Raw genomic sequence first — 20534 nt, forward strand, 5'->3', positions numbered from 1 at the left:
AATGTTCCAGTTGTTAAAGACACATTAATTGAATCCGCCAGAATATGAAGAACCTGATCGGAAAGATTTTCAAAAAGTTTGATGGATACCTCGTCAATCCCGTGTGTTTTTTTATTTTTGATATATTTTAAAGTTTCTCTGATTTCCTCAACATTTGTATGATCTAATATGAATTCCTCGGGTATATTGATATTTTTTAGTATATACATAGTTGATAGTGAAGTGTGTGATGCACTTCCTTGTAAATTTTGAAATTTGAGTTCGAGGGAATTCAAAACAAAAACATATTGTAGCAGCGGGGACCGAAATAAAACAAAATTATCAGCACTTTGTAATTTCAACATTCATTATTGGAACATTTATATATATACAACGAATGAAAACATCTCATCATTACACCAGGAAATACATCAAGTGACTGGAAATGCCAATATCTGGAAGTTTCCTAATTCGTAACAGTTCTGAAAATATACACATTTTTAGAATGCAGCTTTAGATGTAAAACAACTTACGGCTTATTTGAAAACGGTTACAGTCAGTCAATGTGAAAAATATGCTTGTGAACATGATTTTTCATCAACGTATGTTTCGAATGGTTTGAGCCTCCTATAACCCTCTAAAAATGCCGCGAGAGAAAAAATATACCTCACTTTATGACGAACTACTTGGATTGTCCATATATTATAAGACGTCTATTTGGCATAATGGTATGGTCCAAACATATTTATTTACAATTAACTACATTAAACTTCGACCAGCGAAGGATCACATTGTAAACATCTACCTCTAAAACGTCATTATATTGCAGTGGTATTAAAGTGACAGCGAGGGGTAATATTACTGTTACAAAATAAGTAAATTTAGATAGTTATCTAATGCAGTTCTGATCTACTATTTTTCCCATCCTATCATTTCTACATGATTTGATAAGGGGGCGCCGTAATTTACTGCTACAAATTTGGCACTCGTTCATATGCTTTTCTTTCTTTGGTATTTTCAATCCAGTCTCCCTGCCAGGCTAATCACACCAGCAAAGTAATGTTGAGTCTCAAGGCAACCCAAAATCAAAACTCTTCTAACTCTTAGTTCAACGCCAATCAAGTCCAATACAATAAGTCCGATACTGTTTATTTCCATCATTGCAGCTATTTTTTCCAACTCCAGAGTTGGAGTAATTTCACCAAGTACCTTAACGGTTTCACGAAGACTTTCTTTTTGGGCTTCGATTAATATTCTAATGTTTGAGGCTATGAGATTTCTCGATTGCCTGCCAACCGATATAGTTTGTTGTTGAAATTATTCCTAAATTTGTATATCCACCCGTTCTTTTGGCTTGCGACAATTGGGGAGTTGATAACTGAATACCATCATACAATATGTATGATGGTATTTCATGAGACGAGCTCTAGAATTGAGGCTTGAGGTCATCCTTTATCCAAACGCTTGTTAAAATCAGTAATTCTGTTCTACAGCTGAAGGATCTATCTTCAGAATAACTTTTGAGCAATTTCGCTATTTGTCTCTGCATAGCAAATTTGTTCACAAATTACATCAACAAACCAAGGCCGCCACATGAATTAAATACATTGGATTACTCTCTTTATGATTGGGTATGGAATAAAAATCGTACTCATTTTTGGACAATAAAATTATTATTGATTCAACCCATTTTATACTTAATGTACTTCAGTTGTAACAGCATAGTTATGTTCTAAACGGAACAGTAAAGTATAAAAGAATGCTCTTCAGTTTCAAAACACCACCGGTTCCAAAGGAAATCTCTTAGTATAATTCATGAATAATGATATTGTACAGCAGACCGAAATCAATTTTGAATCAGTTCTCTTACATTCTCCCACCATAGCATTTATTTGAATGTAGAGCAATTCCCCTCAGTTCATATCGTCACTGTAATACCTTGGAATATTCTAGAATATATTCAATTATTATTATTTTCAGATATGGTAATAAAGAATTATGTTTAGAGTGATGGTTCATTGAAAGAACCAATGATATGTGCTTCTTCGTGGCAATATTTTAGTATCATTTCACGAAAAAAAAAACTGTTCAGTTGACAACCAGATCCGGTTAATGAGATGAGATAATAACTCCAGCCTGTGTAATATTGATATTTCCTGAATGGACATAATATGTGGAAGTTGGAATTCGAAAAAAAATCCTCTGAAGATTCCACAAAAGTTTCAATTCAACTCATTGTATACTAGAGTAAGGAAGACTGCAAGGTCCTCATTTTTCCCAGAAATTGAAATAGCAATGAAGCGCATATCACCGTCCTTCAACAGGCCCAACTCCCCTTTGAAATGTTGACGACTTACTTATGGAGTCACCACTAAAGGTCGACTTCAGAGATAAAATTTGTTGATTGTACTCCATAAAGAGATAAGACACATTTAATATTGTTAACATTGATTTGATGGATCTACCCGAATGCTAGGAAAAAACTTCTACTTCACGAATAAGTCTTTTAGCGTTGAACAGATGGAAGATTCGCATGTTTCAGTGGATTCTTCATCCCCCTTAGAAAACCAGTTCTTAGACCGACCTGCGGTGCTCTTTTCGTTCTTCATCGGGGCAACGTTGGAGGTCTGGCTGCTGGCAGCTTCTGGGGAGGATTTTCGCAGAAAGACCTCAATGGCACTCCCGAGAGCTTGGGGGTCAACTATGGAGCCGCTTCTCTCATCCCAAACAACTTTTCCGGGTTCTTTCTCCACTACCTTCTTTGCTTCCTTAATATTAGTGAAAAGAGCTGGCTTCTTCTCCTTGTACTCTTCAGTCTTAGCAATGGGCTGATGCCTCTTCACAAACCAACTAGGGGACTGATGTGGGTTGTCGGTCTCATGCAGGATGGATATATCAAAACTGTTGGATCTCGCATTCTTGAGCTGCCCACGCTTTCGCGGTACATTATTCTTCATCCCCTTCTCCAAGGGCTGATCCTCCTGGCAACGGTTGATTTCAGTGGCAGAAGTAGAAAGGGAAGACAGAATAGAAATAAGGTCAGTATTAGAGCAAACTATGCCTGTGGATTGTTTCTTACTTGTCCCAGATGAAGTGCTGGGAGTGGGTGGGGGTAGCTCAGACGCTCTTCGCTTGCTCATACTGGGAATCGGAGCTAGGGTGGTCCCGACGAAGTCGGAAAAACGACGCCCTGAGTTGGTGTAGCGCTGTACGCTGCCGGTTTCGTCCAGGGGTTGAACCTCGCACACCTTCTCGCTGCTGGTGTTCCACATCTTCATGCGCACCTTCCGTGCTTGCACGATGTCGTCCATGATATCCAACTGAAGGTTATGGACGCTGCCTCTGGGTTCGGTAGATGGCGGGCAAGCTATTGATTCCCTTCTGTTGGGGAGTATTCGATTCGGGAAAGCCGAGGAAGCAAACGCAGCGACGGACTCCCTTCTGTTCCTTCCGAAGAAGGCTGGAGGAACTCTGGAGATGGTGACAACGGAGTGCCTTCGTCCGCTAGGAGAAGCTTGAGGAGCAGAGGAAAGGGTAGCGAGGAACTCTGCTTGTCTCGGACCTGGTCCGGCAGTTTCAGCCCTTTCAGAAAGACGCCTCACCTGGCTGGCCGTTATGCCGCTGCATTGTGGGGTGGGGAGTGAATGTTTCCGTATTTCGCGAGCGTATGGAGAAAGGAGGTAGGGGTTCATAGACGTAGACTCATCTTCTGAACTTTGTCTGGAGGAGCTTTCATTTTTTTCTTCTTCATGTTCTTCATCTTCAACTACTATTAGAGGTTCTGAGGTTTGGGTCCGCAGAATAGAAGATCTTCTCATGGTGTCGGGAGAGAATCTGGAACAAATAACCATATTAACGATGTTTAGAGAATAAATGAATTTTATAGGTTATAATAAGTGATAATAATGATGTTATTGAGCAGTGTGCGAGTGGTTCGTACTACTCATTCAATTGAGCGACATTTAAAACGGTGGTTGATGCCAAACGGTGGTTGATGAAGTATATCTCGAAAAACAGTGACTGACTCGCGTTTGCTCGTCTTCGTTTCATTTAGGTTGGTATAGGTTGGACCTTTGGGCGTGTGTTCGTCAGGAGGATAAACGATACACAACTGACTGGAAATTCATGACGGTAGGAAGGTCCTCAGACATCCGTAACGCCCTTCACGGTCGCAGCGCCCGATCTAGGGGGGAACAAACCGGGCAATTGCCCGGGGCGGCAGAAATAGGTTAAAATTAGACCATCTATGGAATAACGCATGGGTAAAAGGCGGCAAATATTATTTTTCCTGGAGCAGCGAAATAGCTGGATCGGGCGCTGGTCCCCCTACTTGGCTGGTGTGTTGAACGAAAAAGTTATTCATCCGTTAACAACGATATGAGGGCCTCATTTGACTCAGTGTCGGAGACTTCTATATCGGGAGGGATCGTCTACAGCAGTATCTATGGCTTCCCCAACTAACAGATTATCGTGAGTTTCCGCACTATCTAGAACTAGCCGATTTTTGGAATGCAGTTGCAAATCTCTGAGGATGGCTTCATTCCGTACGAACCACGCAGCATTCATTCACTATCATCAGTAGTAACTTTTTTTTGATATCTTCAAACTGGAGAGATTTCTCCGAGCCGCTTGTTCCCAGACGCCTGAAGCATACATGATGTCAGGCTTTAACATCGTGTTATAGATCAAAATCTTATTTTTCTAAGATTCAACTTTGATTTTCTGTTGATGAACGGGTACAGATTTACTATCCGTCCCTCAATCTTAGACGAAGTGAGCCTACAGTCTATTAGGGAGATCGACTGGCGCTTGCCAGTCGATTTCCCTTCCAGAGACTTCCACTTCCATGACTGGAAAAGATGTTCTTCACTCGTATCTACCAATCGAGGTGGTACCAGCGCTTGCGATACCAGCGTCTATATGCAACGTGTCTATATGTGCGTTGCATATAGACGATCCTGAGCTCACGACCCATGGAAGAGGCAAGGAGAGCCGTATCATCGGCGTGTAGGGGTACCTTCACACTTTCGGACCTCGGAAAGACGCTGGTGTAGCTTCATTATATATTAGGTTTTATCAATCTATATCGGCCTGACTTTTCTTTCCCAATCATAGTTGATTTCACCATTAGATCCGCCACTGATCAGATATGTCTCATTACCAAACTGGTTATTATTATTTTCGTTTCTATTTGATTTTAGTTTACGATTATTTCTTCTTCGTTAGTGATCTGCCTCGGTTTTCATCTAGAAGTATTTCTATTCAAATAATGAAGTAATTCATTTCCATAATTCTATTTATGATGCACTGTTTGGAACCTTTGGTGTAGTAATGAATATTACTGGAGTTTTTTCCCAACACCAAATCGTTATTTTTAACACCTCGACACCTGTTTCGATCACCAAGTGATCATCTTTAAAGAGGATGATTAATCTTCCTCTTTGAAGATTAATCTTCCTCTTTGAAGATAATCATTTGGATATCAAAACACGTGTCGAGGTGTTAAAAATAACGATTTGGTGTTGGGAAAAAACTCCAGTAATATTTCATAATTCTAATTTTTCTGAAATGGCCATCTATGATTACCTCTGTCAAACAAAATTCATAACACTCCGAACTGCAGTCGTCTTTTGATATTAAACATTCATAACCCAAAACTCGGGAGCTTCTCAATTATTCACTTTTCTAAGTGGAGGCGAACTTCCAACAAGGTGAAAACACCAAAAGTCAGGTATTTCACAGGAACAACTCGCTAACTCTCACTTACAGAAAAACCACAACTCTCCATGAATTTTTCAGTAGTCAGCTCAGAATTACGCTGGAACTAGAGAGCTTTGTGTTGAAGCACCTGACATCAAACACAACCAACTGAATCATTTGCTAACGTTATAATGTAAGTATACTCGTTGAATAGGAATAGTAATAATAGTATAGACCACTAGAGCTCACAGAGGTGAATACTAATCGATTTTTTCATCGTGCAAAGATGAACAAAATATTGCGTTACAATTTTGATTAACAATAACTTATTAGAAGTCTCGGTATGGAGTTTAACGTCAAAAATTCAAACCAGAGTTGCCACATACAGTGTGTAAAAGCCAAACGGAATAAATTCGTTATTTCGGTTACGTTACATACTTCAACAAAATTCCGAAATTATGATTTTACATACTTTAACGGAAAAATGCTACCCCTACCTTCAACCCCTGTCAATCAGAAGTATAGGCTTGTGATATATCGTTTGAAAGGTATCTTCATTCTCTATTCAAAAATGTTATCACTTTCAACACCCGAAACTTATTGCAATATACACAAAACTTATTTCATGTTGAGGTATTGATAATAAGAAAGTAAGCAAAAACCATAGCAATGTTCTTTATAGATGGTATCCTTCAAAAAACTGTAAATAATTTCCGTGGCAACAAATAATTTCCGTGGCAACGTTAGTTTAAGATGCCTTGTTAACGTGTTTTGTATGTTTCAACATTAGTTGTCAGTATTTTAATTTAAGTTTAAAGTTCGTTAACTTCAAGTCTGACAAATGGTTAACGGAAATGCATAAAATAACAGTTTTACAAGTGATTGGTTGAGGTGATAAAACCCGACCACAACAGAAAGTAGCTCGCCTATTTCACGAGAAATTTCCTAATTCACCGCCCATATCTCAAGGAGCAATAAGCAAAATAGAGATGCAGTTTCGCGAGCTTGGTCATGTAGGACTGATCCAGGAAACCCTCAAGTTCGAGTGAATATGATATGGTTTCAGCAGGATGGAGCACCACCACATTACCAAGTTAATGTCCGGCAATACCTCGATACAACATTTCCAAATCGGTGGACAGGGAGACGAGGATCGATTGAATGGCCAGCGCGATCACCTGATCTTTCATCCTTAGATTTCTTTTCAAGGGGATATGTAAAAAGCAATGTGTACAAAATCAAACCTTCAGATTTGAATGACCTAAAAGAACGAATAACGCTTGCGATTAGGTTGGTCATACCTGATATGTTAAATAATGTCAGAAGACAGTTTTATTTGAGATTAGGATGCTGCCAAGATGTTCGCGGTGAACATTTTGAACATCTACTTCTTTAACATCCATAGTTCTTTTTCGTATTCTACATTTCGTTACGTTTTACATCACATTTCAGTTTTTGAGGGTATTTTATCGAATTTCGCTTACCACATGATTTCAATTTATTTTATCCTAATTGTTGCAATAAACTTCCAAGCGATAACATTATTGAATAGAGAATGAAGATACCTTTCAAACGATATACCACTAACCTATACTTCCTATTAAAAAATTGGGGTTGTACCTGTCATTCGGAGGTGGTTTGAGATAGGGGTGGCATTTTTACTTTGAAGAATGTCAAATTATATTTTAAATTTGAATTGTTTCGGGATTTTGTTTAATTATGTACAGTAACCGAAATAATGAATTTATTTGGCTTTTACACACTATACAGGATGATTCGAAAGTACTTTGACAAACTTCAGGAGGTGATTCCTCACAATATCCTATGTGAATTGTCCCAATAAAAAAACGTCCGGAAACGCTTCGTTTCCAAGATACAGGATGTTGAAGTTTTATTTTTATTTTCGTTTTTTTTCAAATAACTTTTGAAATACTGAACTCAATTAAACGAAACTTGGTAATAGGAGGTTTTTGAAGTGTCGAATTCGAACCTGATGCTCTTATTGCTCTTACTCGTAGGGGGCGCCACCTACACGTCTTTTTCTTTTTTAAAGATTCATAACTTTTTTAGGCATACTTCTAGCTCATTTTTCAGTAAAAAAATCGATTCCTCTATCATATCTACGTAAATAAGCTACCCTTGTTACTAGTCGCTGTAAGCAACCGTTTTCTAAATATTTGGACTTGAAAACTTCAAGTCGATTATTTGATAATCGATGCATGTTGAAGTTATTATGAATATTTAACATTTTTCAAAAGAATGCTTTGGAAATCAATTTGACGTTTATGAGTAGTTTTGATAATTACATATTTTGTGACAGTTATACGTTTTGTTGAAGTTTCCATAAGTAGGAGTAGAAAATACTTATTTTGAAAAAATTTATTATTTAAACAATAATGTTCATTTAGCCGATATGCATTTCTATTATGGCCTTGTGGATGGCAATGCGCGCAAAGCAAGACGTATTTACCAGGAGCGATTTCCTAATCGAGTACTGCCTTCAGCTCCAACATTTGCTGGTCTCCACCGTCGTTTGGCAGAAACAGGTAGCTGATATTATTGGAAGACCACGAGCAGTCCGAACCCCAGAATTGGAAGAAGCTGTTTTGAACGCCCTCGAGGAGAATCCAGAAACAAGCACAAGAGTAATTGCTGAAGCTGTCAATTCTACTCAGTCCACAGTTTGGAGAATTATCCACGACCAACAGTTTTATCCATACCATATTCAAAGGGTACAAGCTCTTTTGCCACGAGACTTTCCCCAACTCATTACTATGTGTCAATGGTTTTTGAGAAAATTGGCTGGAAATCCTCAATATTTAAGATATGTACTCTTCACGGACGAGGCAAACTTCTCCCGAAATGCTATCACAAACTTTCATAACAACCATGTTTGGGCTCTCGAAAATCCGCACGCAGTTAGTGAAAGGCATTATCAGTATCAATTTTCTGTAAATGTATGGGCGGCAATAATTGATAATTACTTGATAGGTCCTTTCTTTCTTCCGCTCCGACCGAATGGCACAACTTACAGACACTTTTTAGAAAATGAATTGCCGGGACTACTTCAGAATGTATCATTAGAAATTCGTATCCGCATGTGGTTTATGCATGATGGGGCTCCGGCCCATTTTAGCGTTGTAGCCAAGGATTCCTTAACACAGTCTATCCAAATCGATGGATCGGTAGGGGTGTAAAAGAACCGAACCAGGCGTGGGCACCAAGGTCCCCAGATCTAAACCCGATAGATTTTTATTTTTGGGGACATTTGAAGTCACTAGTTTATAAGACTCCAGTAGTAAACGAGAAAGATCTAAGAAACCGAATAGTAGACGCCTGTGAAACAATTAGAAACACACCAATAATTTTTGAGCGGGTACGAGATTCAATGACTAGACGACTGACTGCCTGTATCTTCGCTGAAGGTGAACACTTCCAACAATTTATTTGAATACAATTTAGTTTCGTTTATTTTAGTTTATTCTACATATTCAAAATTTCCTGAAATAAAATGTTGACATTTCTTGCAAATTTTATTAAAACAAATACTGATTATGCACCCTTGATACAAAAACAACTATTTTGCTTGAGGATGTCATAAAGGAACGTACCCAACAGTAATGACCTCTTCAAACGAGTAAAACGTCAAATTCATTTCCAAAGCATTCTTGTGAAAAAAGAAAAATATTCGTAATAACTTCAACATGCATCGATTATCAAATAATCGACTTGAAGTTTTCAAGTCCAAATATTTAGAAAACGGTTGCTTACAGCGACTAGTAACAAGGTTAGCTTATTTACGTAGATATGATAGAGGAATCGATTTTTTAACTAAAAATTTGCTAGAAGTACGCCCAAAAAAGTTGGGCGTACTGAATCTTTAAAAAAGAAAAAGACGTGTAGGTGGCGCCCCCTACGAGTAAGAGCAATAAGAACATCAGGTTCCAATTCGACACCTCAAAAACCTCCTATTACCAAGTTTCGTTTGATTAAGTTCAGTATTTCAAAAGTTATTTGAAAAAAACGAAAATAAAAATTAAACTTCAACATCTTGTATTTCGGAAACGAAGCGTTTCCGGACATTTATTTATTTGGACAATTCATATTAGAATATTGCGAGGAATCACCTCCTGAAGTTTGTCAAAGTATTTTTGAATCACCCTGTATAACAGCAATATATCAAGATCGGAAATTAAATACTTGTTCTTATTCAACTATGGCCCAGTGAAACATTTTTTACGTCTAAGCGTTTCAAGCATATTCTGGAATTTTCCACATCCCCTTTTCTTTCTTAAATACTCAGTCCGATCCTTTCCACTCTATTGGGAATGATTAGAATTAGAAATAAATAAAAAAACGACGCTTGGTACCTAAACAATAGAAGTTTCCTCAGTTCCTGTAGCCCTTGATATAATGCTTTCTTTGTTATTACATTACTCTTTGATCTCCTTGATTGATGCGGAGTTCGTGAAGTTGAAAATTCGGGAGAAATCTAATCAATTTCTGATACAACGGGCACAAAACCCCAGAATATAATTAGGTTACGCCGCCTTATTGTCGATAAATAATCAGTAGGTTATTTTTGGGCCAAAAATATTACCATGGCGAAGCCATCTTCATCAGTGAGTTTTTGGCTCAGTCAGTTGCCAAACCAATCAAAGTAGTTTTGAGAATCATATTATTCTACTCCTCTATTCCTACTGAGAAGTTGAGATTTTATGTTCTCCCATATTCCTACAGAAGTAACAAATGGTAGCTATAATATACAGTGCGTTTCAGATAAAAGTATCCACCTTTAATAACTTTTGTAATACTGGTATTTAGGAAAAATCCAAAAACACGTCAATTTATGTTGGAAGGGGCAAGCATTATGGCTTATTTAAACTTACTGGAAAAGCCACCCCCTCACCCCTAGCATCATCCCTTTTTTTTTAAATTACTTCTCATATTTTTTATGTAAAATTTGGATACTTCTCTTTGAGCTGATTTCAAAAATGTATAATACTTGTAGGTTAAAGTGGTTAGTTTATGAGATAAACAATTTTTCTTTTAATAGCACAAATTTTACTTATTTTTTACTTTCACCTTATTTGCCTGCACTAAAATGGGTTATACAACAGTTCAAACTCTTTAATCTGTTTAACTGTGCTATTTATTCTACTTCAAAAATCCAAACAACAAAAAACTCTACTTTTTATTAAAGTTTGACATTGTCAACTAGAATTTGTAGTCACTATTGATAGTGTACTTTGATACATTATTTATTTTGTTTCGGTTTACTTTTTGCAAGAAAGAATTGAAATTGTAGGTTTATACTACCAAAATAATAATTGTGCAAGAGCTGCTGCTAGAATATTTAACGAATTACATGACGGAAGACATGCAACTCATAAGTATGTAATTCAACTGATGGAGAAATTTACCACAACAGGGTCTGTTTGCAAGTCAGCTTAGAGGCTCAACAACCCCAATCGTTGTCAACAATAAGTAGAGCGATCGGTGTTTCATCTTCTACAGTTTTCCGAGTTCTACATAAATTCAAGTACCACCCATACAAAGTTAAGTTGGTGCACGAGTTGAATGAAGATGATGTTGATCGTCGTCTAGAGTTTTGCGAATCAATGACGCAATTTATCAATAACAATCCACAATTGTTAAACAATATTTGCTTTTCTGATGAATGTTCATTTTCATTAAATGGCTTACTAAATAGGCATAATTGTAGATATTGGGCTGAAAGTTATCCACATATTATGCGTGAATTCCATACACAACATCCCCAAAAGTTAAACGTTTGGTGTGGTATCCTAGGTGACCACATTGTCGGACCTTTCTTCATTAACGGAAATTTAAATGGTGAATCATATCTTGAGTTACTCAGGGAAGGGGTTGACCCACGTATTATAACAATAATAGAAAATGATGATAACCTTTCCGAAGATTCACTGGTATTTCAACAAGACGGAGCTCCCACACACTATGCTATGCCTGTCCGACAATTTTTAAACGAAATATTCCCCGCTCGTTGGATAGGTAGAAGAGGGCAGATGATGGAGTGGCCACCTAGGTCACCGGATTTAACACCCCTAGACTTCTTTTTATGGGGGTATTTAAAAACAAAAGTTTATGCTACCCAACCAGAATCTCTGGATGATTTACGAGAGAGGATAGAAAATGAATGTCGACAATTAAATCCAGCCGTATTAAGCAATGTCAGAGAGGCATTTCAAAATAGATTATACCATTGTATGGAAGTGAATGGTACTCATTTTGAACACTTATTGTAACTTCATAATAAATAGCACAGTTAAAAAGATTAAAGAGTTTGAACTGTTATACAACCCATTTTATTACAGGCAAATAAGGTGAAAGTAAAAAATGAGTAAAATTTGTGCTATTAAAAGAAAAATTGTTTATCTCATAAACTAACCACTTTAACCTACAAGTATTATACATTTTTGAAATCAGCTCAAAGAGAAGTATCCAAATTTTACATAAAAAATATGAGAAGTAATTTTAAAAAAGGGATGATGCTAGGGGTGAGGGGGTGGCTTTTCCAGTAAGTTTAAATAAGCCATAATGCTTGCCCCTTCCAACATAAATTGACGTGTTTTTGGATTTTTCCTAAATACCAGTATTACAAAAGTTATTAAAGGTGGATACTTTTATCTGAAAAGCACTGTATGTACCTACATACACAAAATAATCAAAAAAATATTTTATTAATGAATAACCTTTTCTTAGCTTGTCTCAAGTTAAACAATTTCAATATTAAACAGTTCAACTTAGATTAGTGTAAGTCATCACGTCTGTTTGACAATCCCAGACGCACACGTTTTTACTTTCTTTTGGTAACAAGGTGAAATATATTTCAAAAAAGGAGTTTTCATTTGTATGTGGGGTTACTTTACAAACCTTGGTATTCCATAAAACAACCCGACGGAAGTTACTGCATCATTTTCTATTGTGTAGAAACTTTCCACACGCATAATTCCCATCAAATTGAATCATTTCCAACGTACAAACAGTCTACGAACCCTTGTCCACTTTTGATTTTGGACAAGCCATTAAGCTAATTCTGTTATGAGAGCTCTGCAACCAAACCGGATTTCCTACAAGCTGCCTAATTGAGAAACCTGATCGAGTGCGTAGGGGTATATACGGAGTGCGTAGGGATGATGGTTTGACCTTCATCCAAAAAGACAGTCTTTTTGTTTCGGCTTGGGGTGGGAAGTTTTTCTGAGCAACTGAAGAGATGTATAATACAAAGTATGAAATATAACCCCTTCAATTCAAAAAAGTGTAATTATTTAGCATTTACAGAAATCTCTCAGAAGTTTTTGCTCAATTTAAACGCCTGTTTTGAAGTTAATCAATCTTCACTATTGAACTATCATTAATTTATGTCGAAGATGTTAAGGCCTCGAGATAATCTTCAAGTTTTCATTCCTTTTTTGTTTCTATCAATTATCAAATTCATATAGTTAGTATATTTGAATATTCCTGCTTCCACTTCATTCATATCAATCGACATTATCAATTTTCTTATGGGAGAACAATATCCCTATCAATTATCATTTACAAAACATACTACTCTGTTCGAAAAACAAGATGGATTTTAATTTTCCTCAAAAGCTATTTATTTATTGGTCAATTTCTATTTTGTACCGTTCAAAGTAGTCCCCCTCAGATATAATGTACTTGTGCCATCGTTTTTGCCAATCCTTTAAGCAGTTCTTATGTTTTCATTTCATCGAGAGTGAGTGTTCCTCACACCATGTTTTTATTAATTTGAGCCTATCCTGCGCTCTATCACACAGTGTGTTCACAAATTTGCCGGTCTGCAAGATAACTATATCATCTACATATGCAGTTGTGTAGACTTCATTATTGTTGAGGTGATTAATCAGGGTATCTAGAACAATGTTCCAAAGAAGGAGTGATAAGACCTCTCCATGTGGACATCACCCATGACCAGTCCTTTCACTGTGATGTCTCCTACATTGATACTTATTGCTCTACTAGAGAAAATTTTGAGCGACCATTCTCCACTACCAGAGGTACATTCCTTAAGTTGAGTTGCTGGGTAATTGTTGGAAAGGTTGTTTCATCAAACGCTCCCTGGATATCTATAAATATACCTAGGGTGGATTCTTTGTTGTCCAATGATCTTTCGAGTCTGCCAACCACATGGTCGATAGGCATTACTACTACTAAACAGGGTGTAACTGAATAAGTGTAGAACATTTGGGGAGGTGATTCCTCATCGAAAAAAAGATAAGATCTTCCATGTAAAGAATTTTCATTGGAGCATCCCTTGTTAAGATACAGCCCCTTGAAGGGGGTACAACAATTATTTTCACAAGCACTCAAAAAGTTACAATACTGAAATCGACCTAACGTTTTGTACTACCAAAAAGACACTTAGCCAGTGATTTATTTGGTTTATCCCATGGTTGTAAGGGGTGGAAAACGCAACCCCTAAAATGTATTTCCAATGTAACTTTTTATCTTATTATTTCTCAACCATTTGAAGATTCATTTCCGATAGCCTGTTTCATTGTAAACAAAAAATGTCTCCTGAGTTTTTTGCCCAAAATAAACCAGTTCGCAGCAAAAAATTATTTTACGAACAACTACAGAGATACATCGTCATAAATGCGAACTGGATTTATTGTTATTTTGTAGTTAGTAACTGCATTAAACGATTAAAGGGTAATAAACAAAACGTATTTATTAATAACAACACACACAACACGTAGAAATCATAGTAAATGTTCAATATGTCTACCTTCAGACATTACGCATGCTACTTGACTAAAATTGGCGGGGGCCCCATCATGCATTAAAAACATATCCCTTCTGACGCCCAAAGAAACTTCCTCCACCAGCACTGGATGCACTTCTCTTAAAAATTGAGTGTATGCCTCACCATTTAATCGAGGAAGTAGAAAATAAGGCCCAAATAAATCATACCCAATAACTCCGAGCCACACGTTAAGAGAAAACTTGATGGTTAGTTTCGACAATAGCATGAGGGTTTTGATCAGCCCATATGTGGTAATTATGAAAATTAATAATCTTTTTTCGAGCAAAACTACATTCATCTGTGAATTATATCGTCTTCAGAAAGTCACAATTTCTTCTAATCATTTCCAGCATCCAATTGCAAAATTCAAGACGGTTCGGAAAGTCTCGCGGTAACAGTGCCTGTACTCGTTGCAGATGGTAAGGGTATAAGAGTTGTTCCTTTAAAATTCGAAATACCGTCATATGATCAACATTTAGCTGGAAAGCAATCTTTCTAGTACTGGTAGTAGGTTGTTCTTCAATCAAATTAAGTACTGCTTCCTCAAGCTGTGGTGTTCGTACTTCTCGATAGCGACTACAATCCTGTGTTCTTTTGTCGAATGAACCATATTCTCGTAATCGTTGATGAAGTCGAGCAAATATTCTATGTGAAGGATGCTGCCGTTGAGGATACATTTCAGCATATCTTCTAAAAGCTTCTAACCCATTCCCCTCCGACATACCGTAAACGTAATGCATATCAGCCATTTCCTCATTTGTGTATGCCATTTTAATAACAAGTGAATTATTAAAGTAACAAATTAAGAACAGAACACCAACACACAATTAGTAATAATTCAATTTCGAAAATTCACAAACTGACAGCGTCATACCAATTTAATTGTCACTATCGCTAATAGCGACCTACTAGATATATTAGTTTAGTATTTCTGCATTATTTATAACGATGTATCTCTGTAGTTGTTCCTAAAATAATTTTTTGCTGCGAACTGGTTTATTTGAAACAGGCTATGAATTTTTAAATGGTAAACAAATGATAAGACAAAAAGTTACATTGGAAATGAATTTTAGGGGTTGCGTTTTCCACCCCTTACAACTATGGCCTAAACCAAATAAATTACTGGGCTAAGTGTCTTTTTGGTAGTACAAAACGTCAGGTTAATTTCAATATTGTAACTTTTTCAGTGCTTGTGAAAAAAATGTTTATACAAATTTTATGTATCCCATAAACGGACGAAACTTTTGAAACAACCAATATCACTATTTTTTAATTATGAGTAATATAATTCCATTTTGAGGGTTTTCATCAATTCCATCTTCTATCTCAATTCCGAAAACAATAGATTCTAGAGGGAATTTTCTTTAGTCATCATTGAAATATCAGTATCACATTGAATTCCAATTGTAACGTAATAATTAAAGTTATTGTGTTGGAATAACTCGATCAAATCCTGTTGATTGGTATTTATTTCAAAACTCTACCGATACTTGGAAACATTCCACTACATGAGTGAACTGATGGGATTTACAGAGAGGATTGAAACGTAAGATATATTTTGAATTATTATAATTTTTAAAGTGTCAAGTGTCAACAAAATAAAAACGAAGAAAACTTTGGAAATGAGCAATAATATCGTTCTTAATTATCATATGTATATATACCGAGGTGGAAATAATATATAACTTAATCCAATGACGAATAAACATAGGAAACTACAAGAGAATACGTAGGTGGGCTGAAAAGTTTTCGACCTCAACATGAAGATAGCGCCACTCGTAGAGCTCATTGTCTAGCTTAGTTTCTTTGGTGGGACTCCATAGCCTTGACACTGACCCCTTCACCCACACAGCACTAGATATTGATGGAATATCCCTTCTATGTCATAAAACGAATGTATATATTCCAAATTTTTGCATTTGCAGAAATATTGTTTTTTTTCTATACGACTGGAATAAATTTACTGAATTTCCAGTGCCTCTTCCAAACTCTTCTTGCTGTTGACAAGAAATGATTTTTGTGCCCATAGTGTTTTTTGTTTTTTGTTATTTCTTCACCTATATTTTTTTTATGTGACATATAAAAATAGATTCATTTTTTATTTGAAATAGATATCCTAAAGCAATATTTTATTTCAGTCTGTAAGAAATTAACAAAAAATACATAATAATTGCACAAAGAAACTTTCCCTCGGTTATCTTAAAGGTGCGATTTTGTTCCATCATCAGCCTTTTGAAGTTAGTTCGTCAAACTGAAACCCTCAAAATTAACTTTCAATAACCGTTGTGATCTAGTTCACCCTCATTTAATTCAATTCAATCAAACAACATGCCTATACAAAAACAAACTTTTCGAAGCTGAGAACTCTCTCTGAAGAACGGACAAACTGAAACAAAGGAGGACAAAACGAACCGTTGATCTTTGCAGTCTACACGGAAAAGAACTTAAATTTAATCAGAAACTCACTGAGAAACTACATTTCTGTACCATATAGAAAAGTGTATTTCAAGATATTACAGCGAAATTCTTTTAGTTCTTTTCGAATCACGAAAGTCTGATAATGAGAGTGCAATTCTGAATTGGTTGTTCGAAACAAAGTTGGTTGCATGGTTGAAATGGAAGCATTGCAGTCTATATCTATATTGTTCACGGTGTAGCAGAGGTTGGAATTGCGAACACCTTTTGAGAGAGAAACCTTCACCGATTTACTATGGATTTTCAATTCTCAAGATCCACCTGTTCAATTACTACATGGGATGAAAAATCTTGGCCTAACATATAAATGGCGCTGGTCTTATTGCCTTCACCGTCTTTTCAGACAGTACTACTGTAATAAGTGGATATATTATATTTTTCGTTGAATTTTAGATACCAAAACACATGTGTTTTCGTGTGAAAGGGGAACCTTATCATCTTTCAGAAATAACCTTAAGGCCAACAGAGCCAAGCCATTTGAAGGAAAAGTCGTTAAAATTAACTGCTTGATGCTAAGAAATTCGATATTTTGAAACATTCAACCTCATAATTCATTTCATTATCTTTCGTTAAGGGTCGAAAATATGTCATCTATTCTGTATACCCCATTTAGAATAAAAGTCCAAAAAACAATTTAACGTATAATAAATATTAAAATTTATGTTCCGAGGGGTTAGAGTGTCACCCTTAATTTTAACGACATGATGAAATTAATGTCTAGCATAGTCTACATACCACTATTCGAAACAGCAAAAATATCAAACTGATCCTTGCAGTGACATCTATATATCAGTAGCAGACTCACGACATTAGAAATGTCGGGAACTAGACGGTAATTCTTGCGGACTTATCCGCTGGACATGTAGAGGACGAAAAGAGTACCAGTCTTAAAAACAATTTCAGACTTTCCGATTGGTTAGAATTTTCTGAGATAGCATTACTCACATCCCCTAACATAGTTAAGGTGGTGAGGTTTTTTGAAAAGATTTGAGGCAGTCGTGCGCGGACCCCAGGATCGTTTAGGGGCTCTTGCCCGGGGCAGTTCGCCCCTTTGGGGAGGTTGCTGGGAAAGCTATTGAAGGGACTGAGGTGCTAGGTGTTTTAAGATACTGGGTCGCGAGGGGATTTCAGTAGTGCGATGAATATTCGCGGTTTATTTGACTAGCTGACTTGAAGTAAAATGTCAGGAGCGTACGAAGTCAGAAATAGGCCGGTTGAATTTCCTCCAGAGTTTTGGGAAATACTCGAATAGAGGGAAATACGGTTTCGAGAAGAGATCTCGATATTTGGGAGTTATTCGCGTTTTATTTGGCTAGCTGACTTGAGGTCACAAGTCAGGAGTTTACGAACTCAGAAGTAGGTCGGTTGGACTTTCTACGAAGTTCTGAGTGACTTCTGGAGGTACTGAAATACGAGGTAGTTCAGGTCACCGTTTTGCGTTTGATAAATAATCGAGGTTTCGTTGATTTGAGGTAAAGTCGGTGGTGCGCGGAGATTTGGTGAATCCAGTTGAATTTCCTACGGTAGTTGGAAATTTTGAGTGAATTGAAATATTGAGATATTCGCGGGTTTATTCAATTTAGTGATTTAGAGATTTTTTCGAGTCCCTGGTAAGAGTTTTTGGGGAAATAGTGGCTTTTGTTGGAGTTTTCAGGGGAGTCCGTCTACGATAATTTTGGTGAGAGTATTTTAAACAATTCTGATATACCTATAGTGTAGATGTAATTGCATGCGTATGTGGATTATATTTTCGACTTGGCACCTAGAGTATTAGTGAACATTTACCATAATAATATAGCTACGAATCGGGTTCCCTTTTCATTTTATTAGATTATTATAGGTCATAGTAATGTCCTACGGTATACAGGGAAGAGCGATTAAGTGGGTCTCTTGATAGTTTCTCAGAGTTGTATTTTAGTTGGTTTTATAGCATAGCTAGTAGAATTCAGGCAAGGCATATATGTCCTTAATGAAGTTTCAAGTTTCAAAGGAATACTCCTGTCATTTTGTTTTAGTAGTTGATCCATAGTTTGTTCATGTTTATAATTATATATTTCTTTTTCTTCAATATAGTGTAAATAACGTTCAGTATTGATTTTCGTTCATTTAATTTTTTTTAATGGTAATCTTATTATTATGACAACTTTACTCATCAATAAAGTTGGTTTGTGAAAACTTTGCTAGTATTATTTCATTCCCTCAAACCCCTAAAAGCATTTAAGCCGTGGCCGAATCCAGTCTCTGAGGATATAATTGGTGGCATAACCAAGCCATTTCTCCACGAAGATTAGAAGGTAGGAAAAATTCAGCTGTTGACCAAGTTGCCTACTAATTCTCAATCCGTGTGATCAGGACGGACTTCAAACTTTTTCTGATCTGGTGACAGCAACTCTCACGCTACCAAACTAAATTAAGAAAATAAATACCTTTGGCTGAACGATCCCATATACAGGGGGGTGAATTCTTCTGGTGCGAGTAAACTGAGATGATTATTATATATTCATTAGTAGTACTTATATAGGGATCGCCAATTCAGACCCGACGGTCATTTATTACACTACCCTTCAAATTTACACATTCCTCCATTTTCCCAAGGATAAAATTGTCAATGAATCCCAGGGTATATATGAAATTCCATGCTCTGATTGCGATAGAACATATGTAGGCCAGACCAACAGGCGTGTGACAAGTAGAGTGTAAGAACATCAACTTCCTGCCGGAAAGTCAGACCCATCCTCGGCCCTGTCCAAACATCATCAAGAGACAGAACACAATAAAGACTTTGCGAACACTAAGACCATCGCCATAGCGAAAACACTTCAAGCTCGGATATTTCACGAGGCCATGGAAATCGAAAAGCGACCTTTCTGCCTTTATGAACGTGATGACGGTCAGAGACTTCCAACTGCCTGGAAACCCCTAATTTCCCAATGCTCACCCCCCAACACGAAAGAGGATGAAAGTTGCCTTACAGCATAATAACCACAGTTCACTTTTTTCTGAGCTGACTCACAACTGACTCCCATGTTGCTATCAACATAGGTACCAAGGAATTTAGTACTGTCTGAAGAAATCATATCATGACTGCTTACTCTGACTCGGAAATCGTCAATTTTCCTCGTTCTAACTGCATCAAAATGGTCTTATTAGGATTCACAAGTGACTATTCCATAACACAACAAAAAAATTTTTTTTGAATGTTTCCTACACTAAATTAGTCAATTTCTACTAATTTTGGGGTGATAAAAACGAAAATAACAATGAAAAATTTTTATTAGCTCTGGTTTTTGAGATACACAGTACTTAATCTTAAAGAGTAGTTATACTATACGTGAAAAGTGAAAGTACATAAAACAATATTGTTATGTTTCTTTTAGAATATTTTAAGTACAAAATTAATAAAAAAAAACATTATTCTTAGTGTTTTGACAAATAAAAGAAGTTTGTACCACCAAATTTCAATTAAGTCCATCCGATTCATTGTAAGATCGCTGTCGTTTAGCTTGTCTTTTATAAAACACTTCTGGAGCATCCCTACACACAGACCAGCAGTAGTCTGCAAGCATTGCTT

At 36.6% G+C, this 20534-nt stretch overlaps 1 protein-coding gene across 2 annotated transcripts in view; it reads right to left on the reverse strand.

Moving 5' to 3' along the window:
• Positions 1-327: 327 nt before the first annotated feature.
• kairos overlaps positions 328-20534 on the reverse strand; it is a 56817-nt gene continuing 36610 nt past the window's right edge. For both annotated transcript variants that reach the window (XM_023157047.2, XM_074184990.1), the window contains exon 2: positions 328-3813. In XM_023157047.2, coding sequence (XP_023012815.2) covers positions 2466-3797 — 1332 coding nt within the window. In that variant the 5' untranslated portion in view covers positions 3798-3813 and the 3' untranslated portion in view covers positions 328-2465. The remainder of the gene's footprint in view (positions 3814-20534) is intronic.

This window comes from Leptinotarsa decemlineata, unplaced genomic scaffold (genome assembly GCF_025532065.1).
Source record: "Leptinotarsa decemlineata unplaced genomic scaffold, Ldec_3_MD MMD2_tig00026361_RagTag_RagTag, whole genome shotgun sequence".
NCBI lineage: Eukaryota > Metazoa > Arthropoda > Insecta > Coleoptera > Chrysomelidae > Leptinotarsa > Leptinotarsa decemlineata.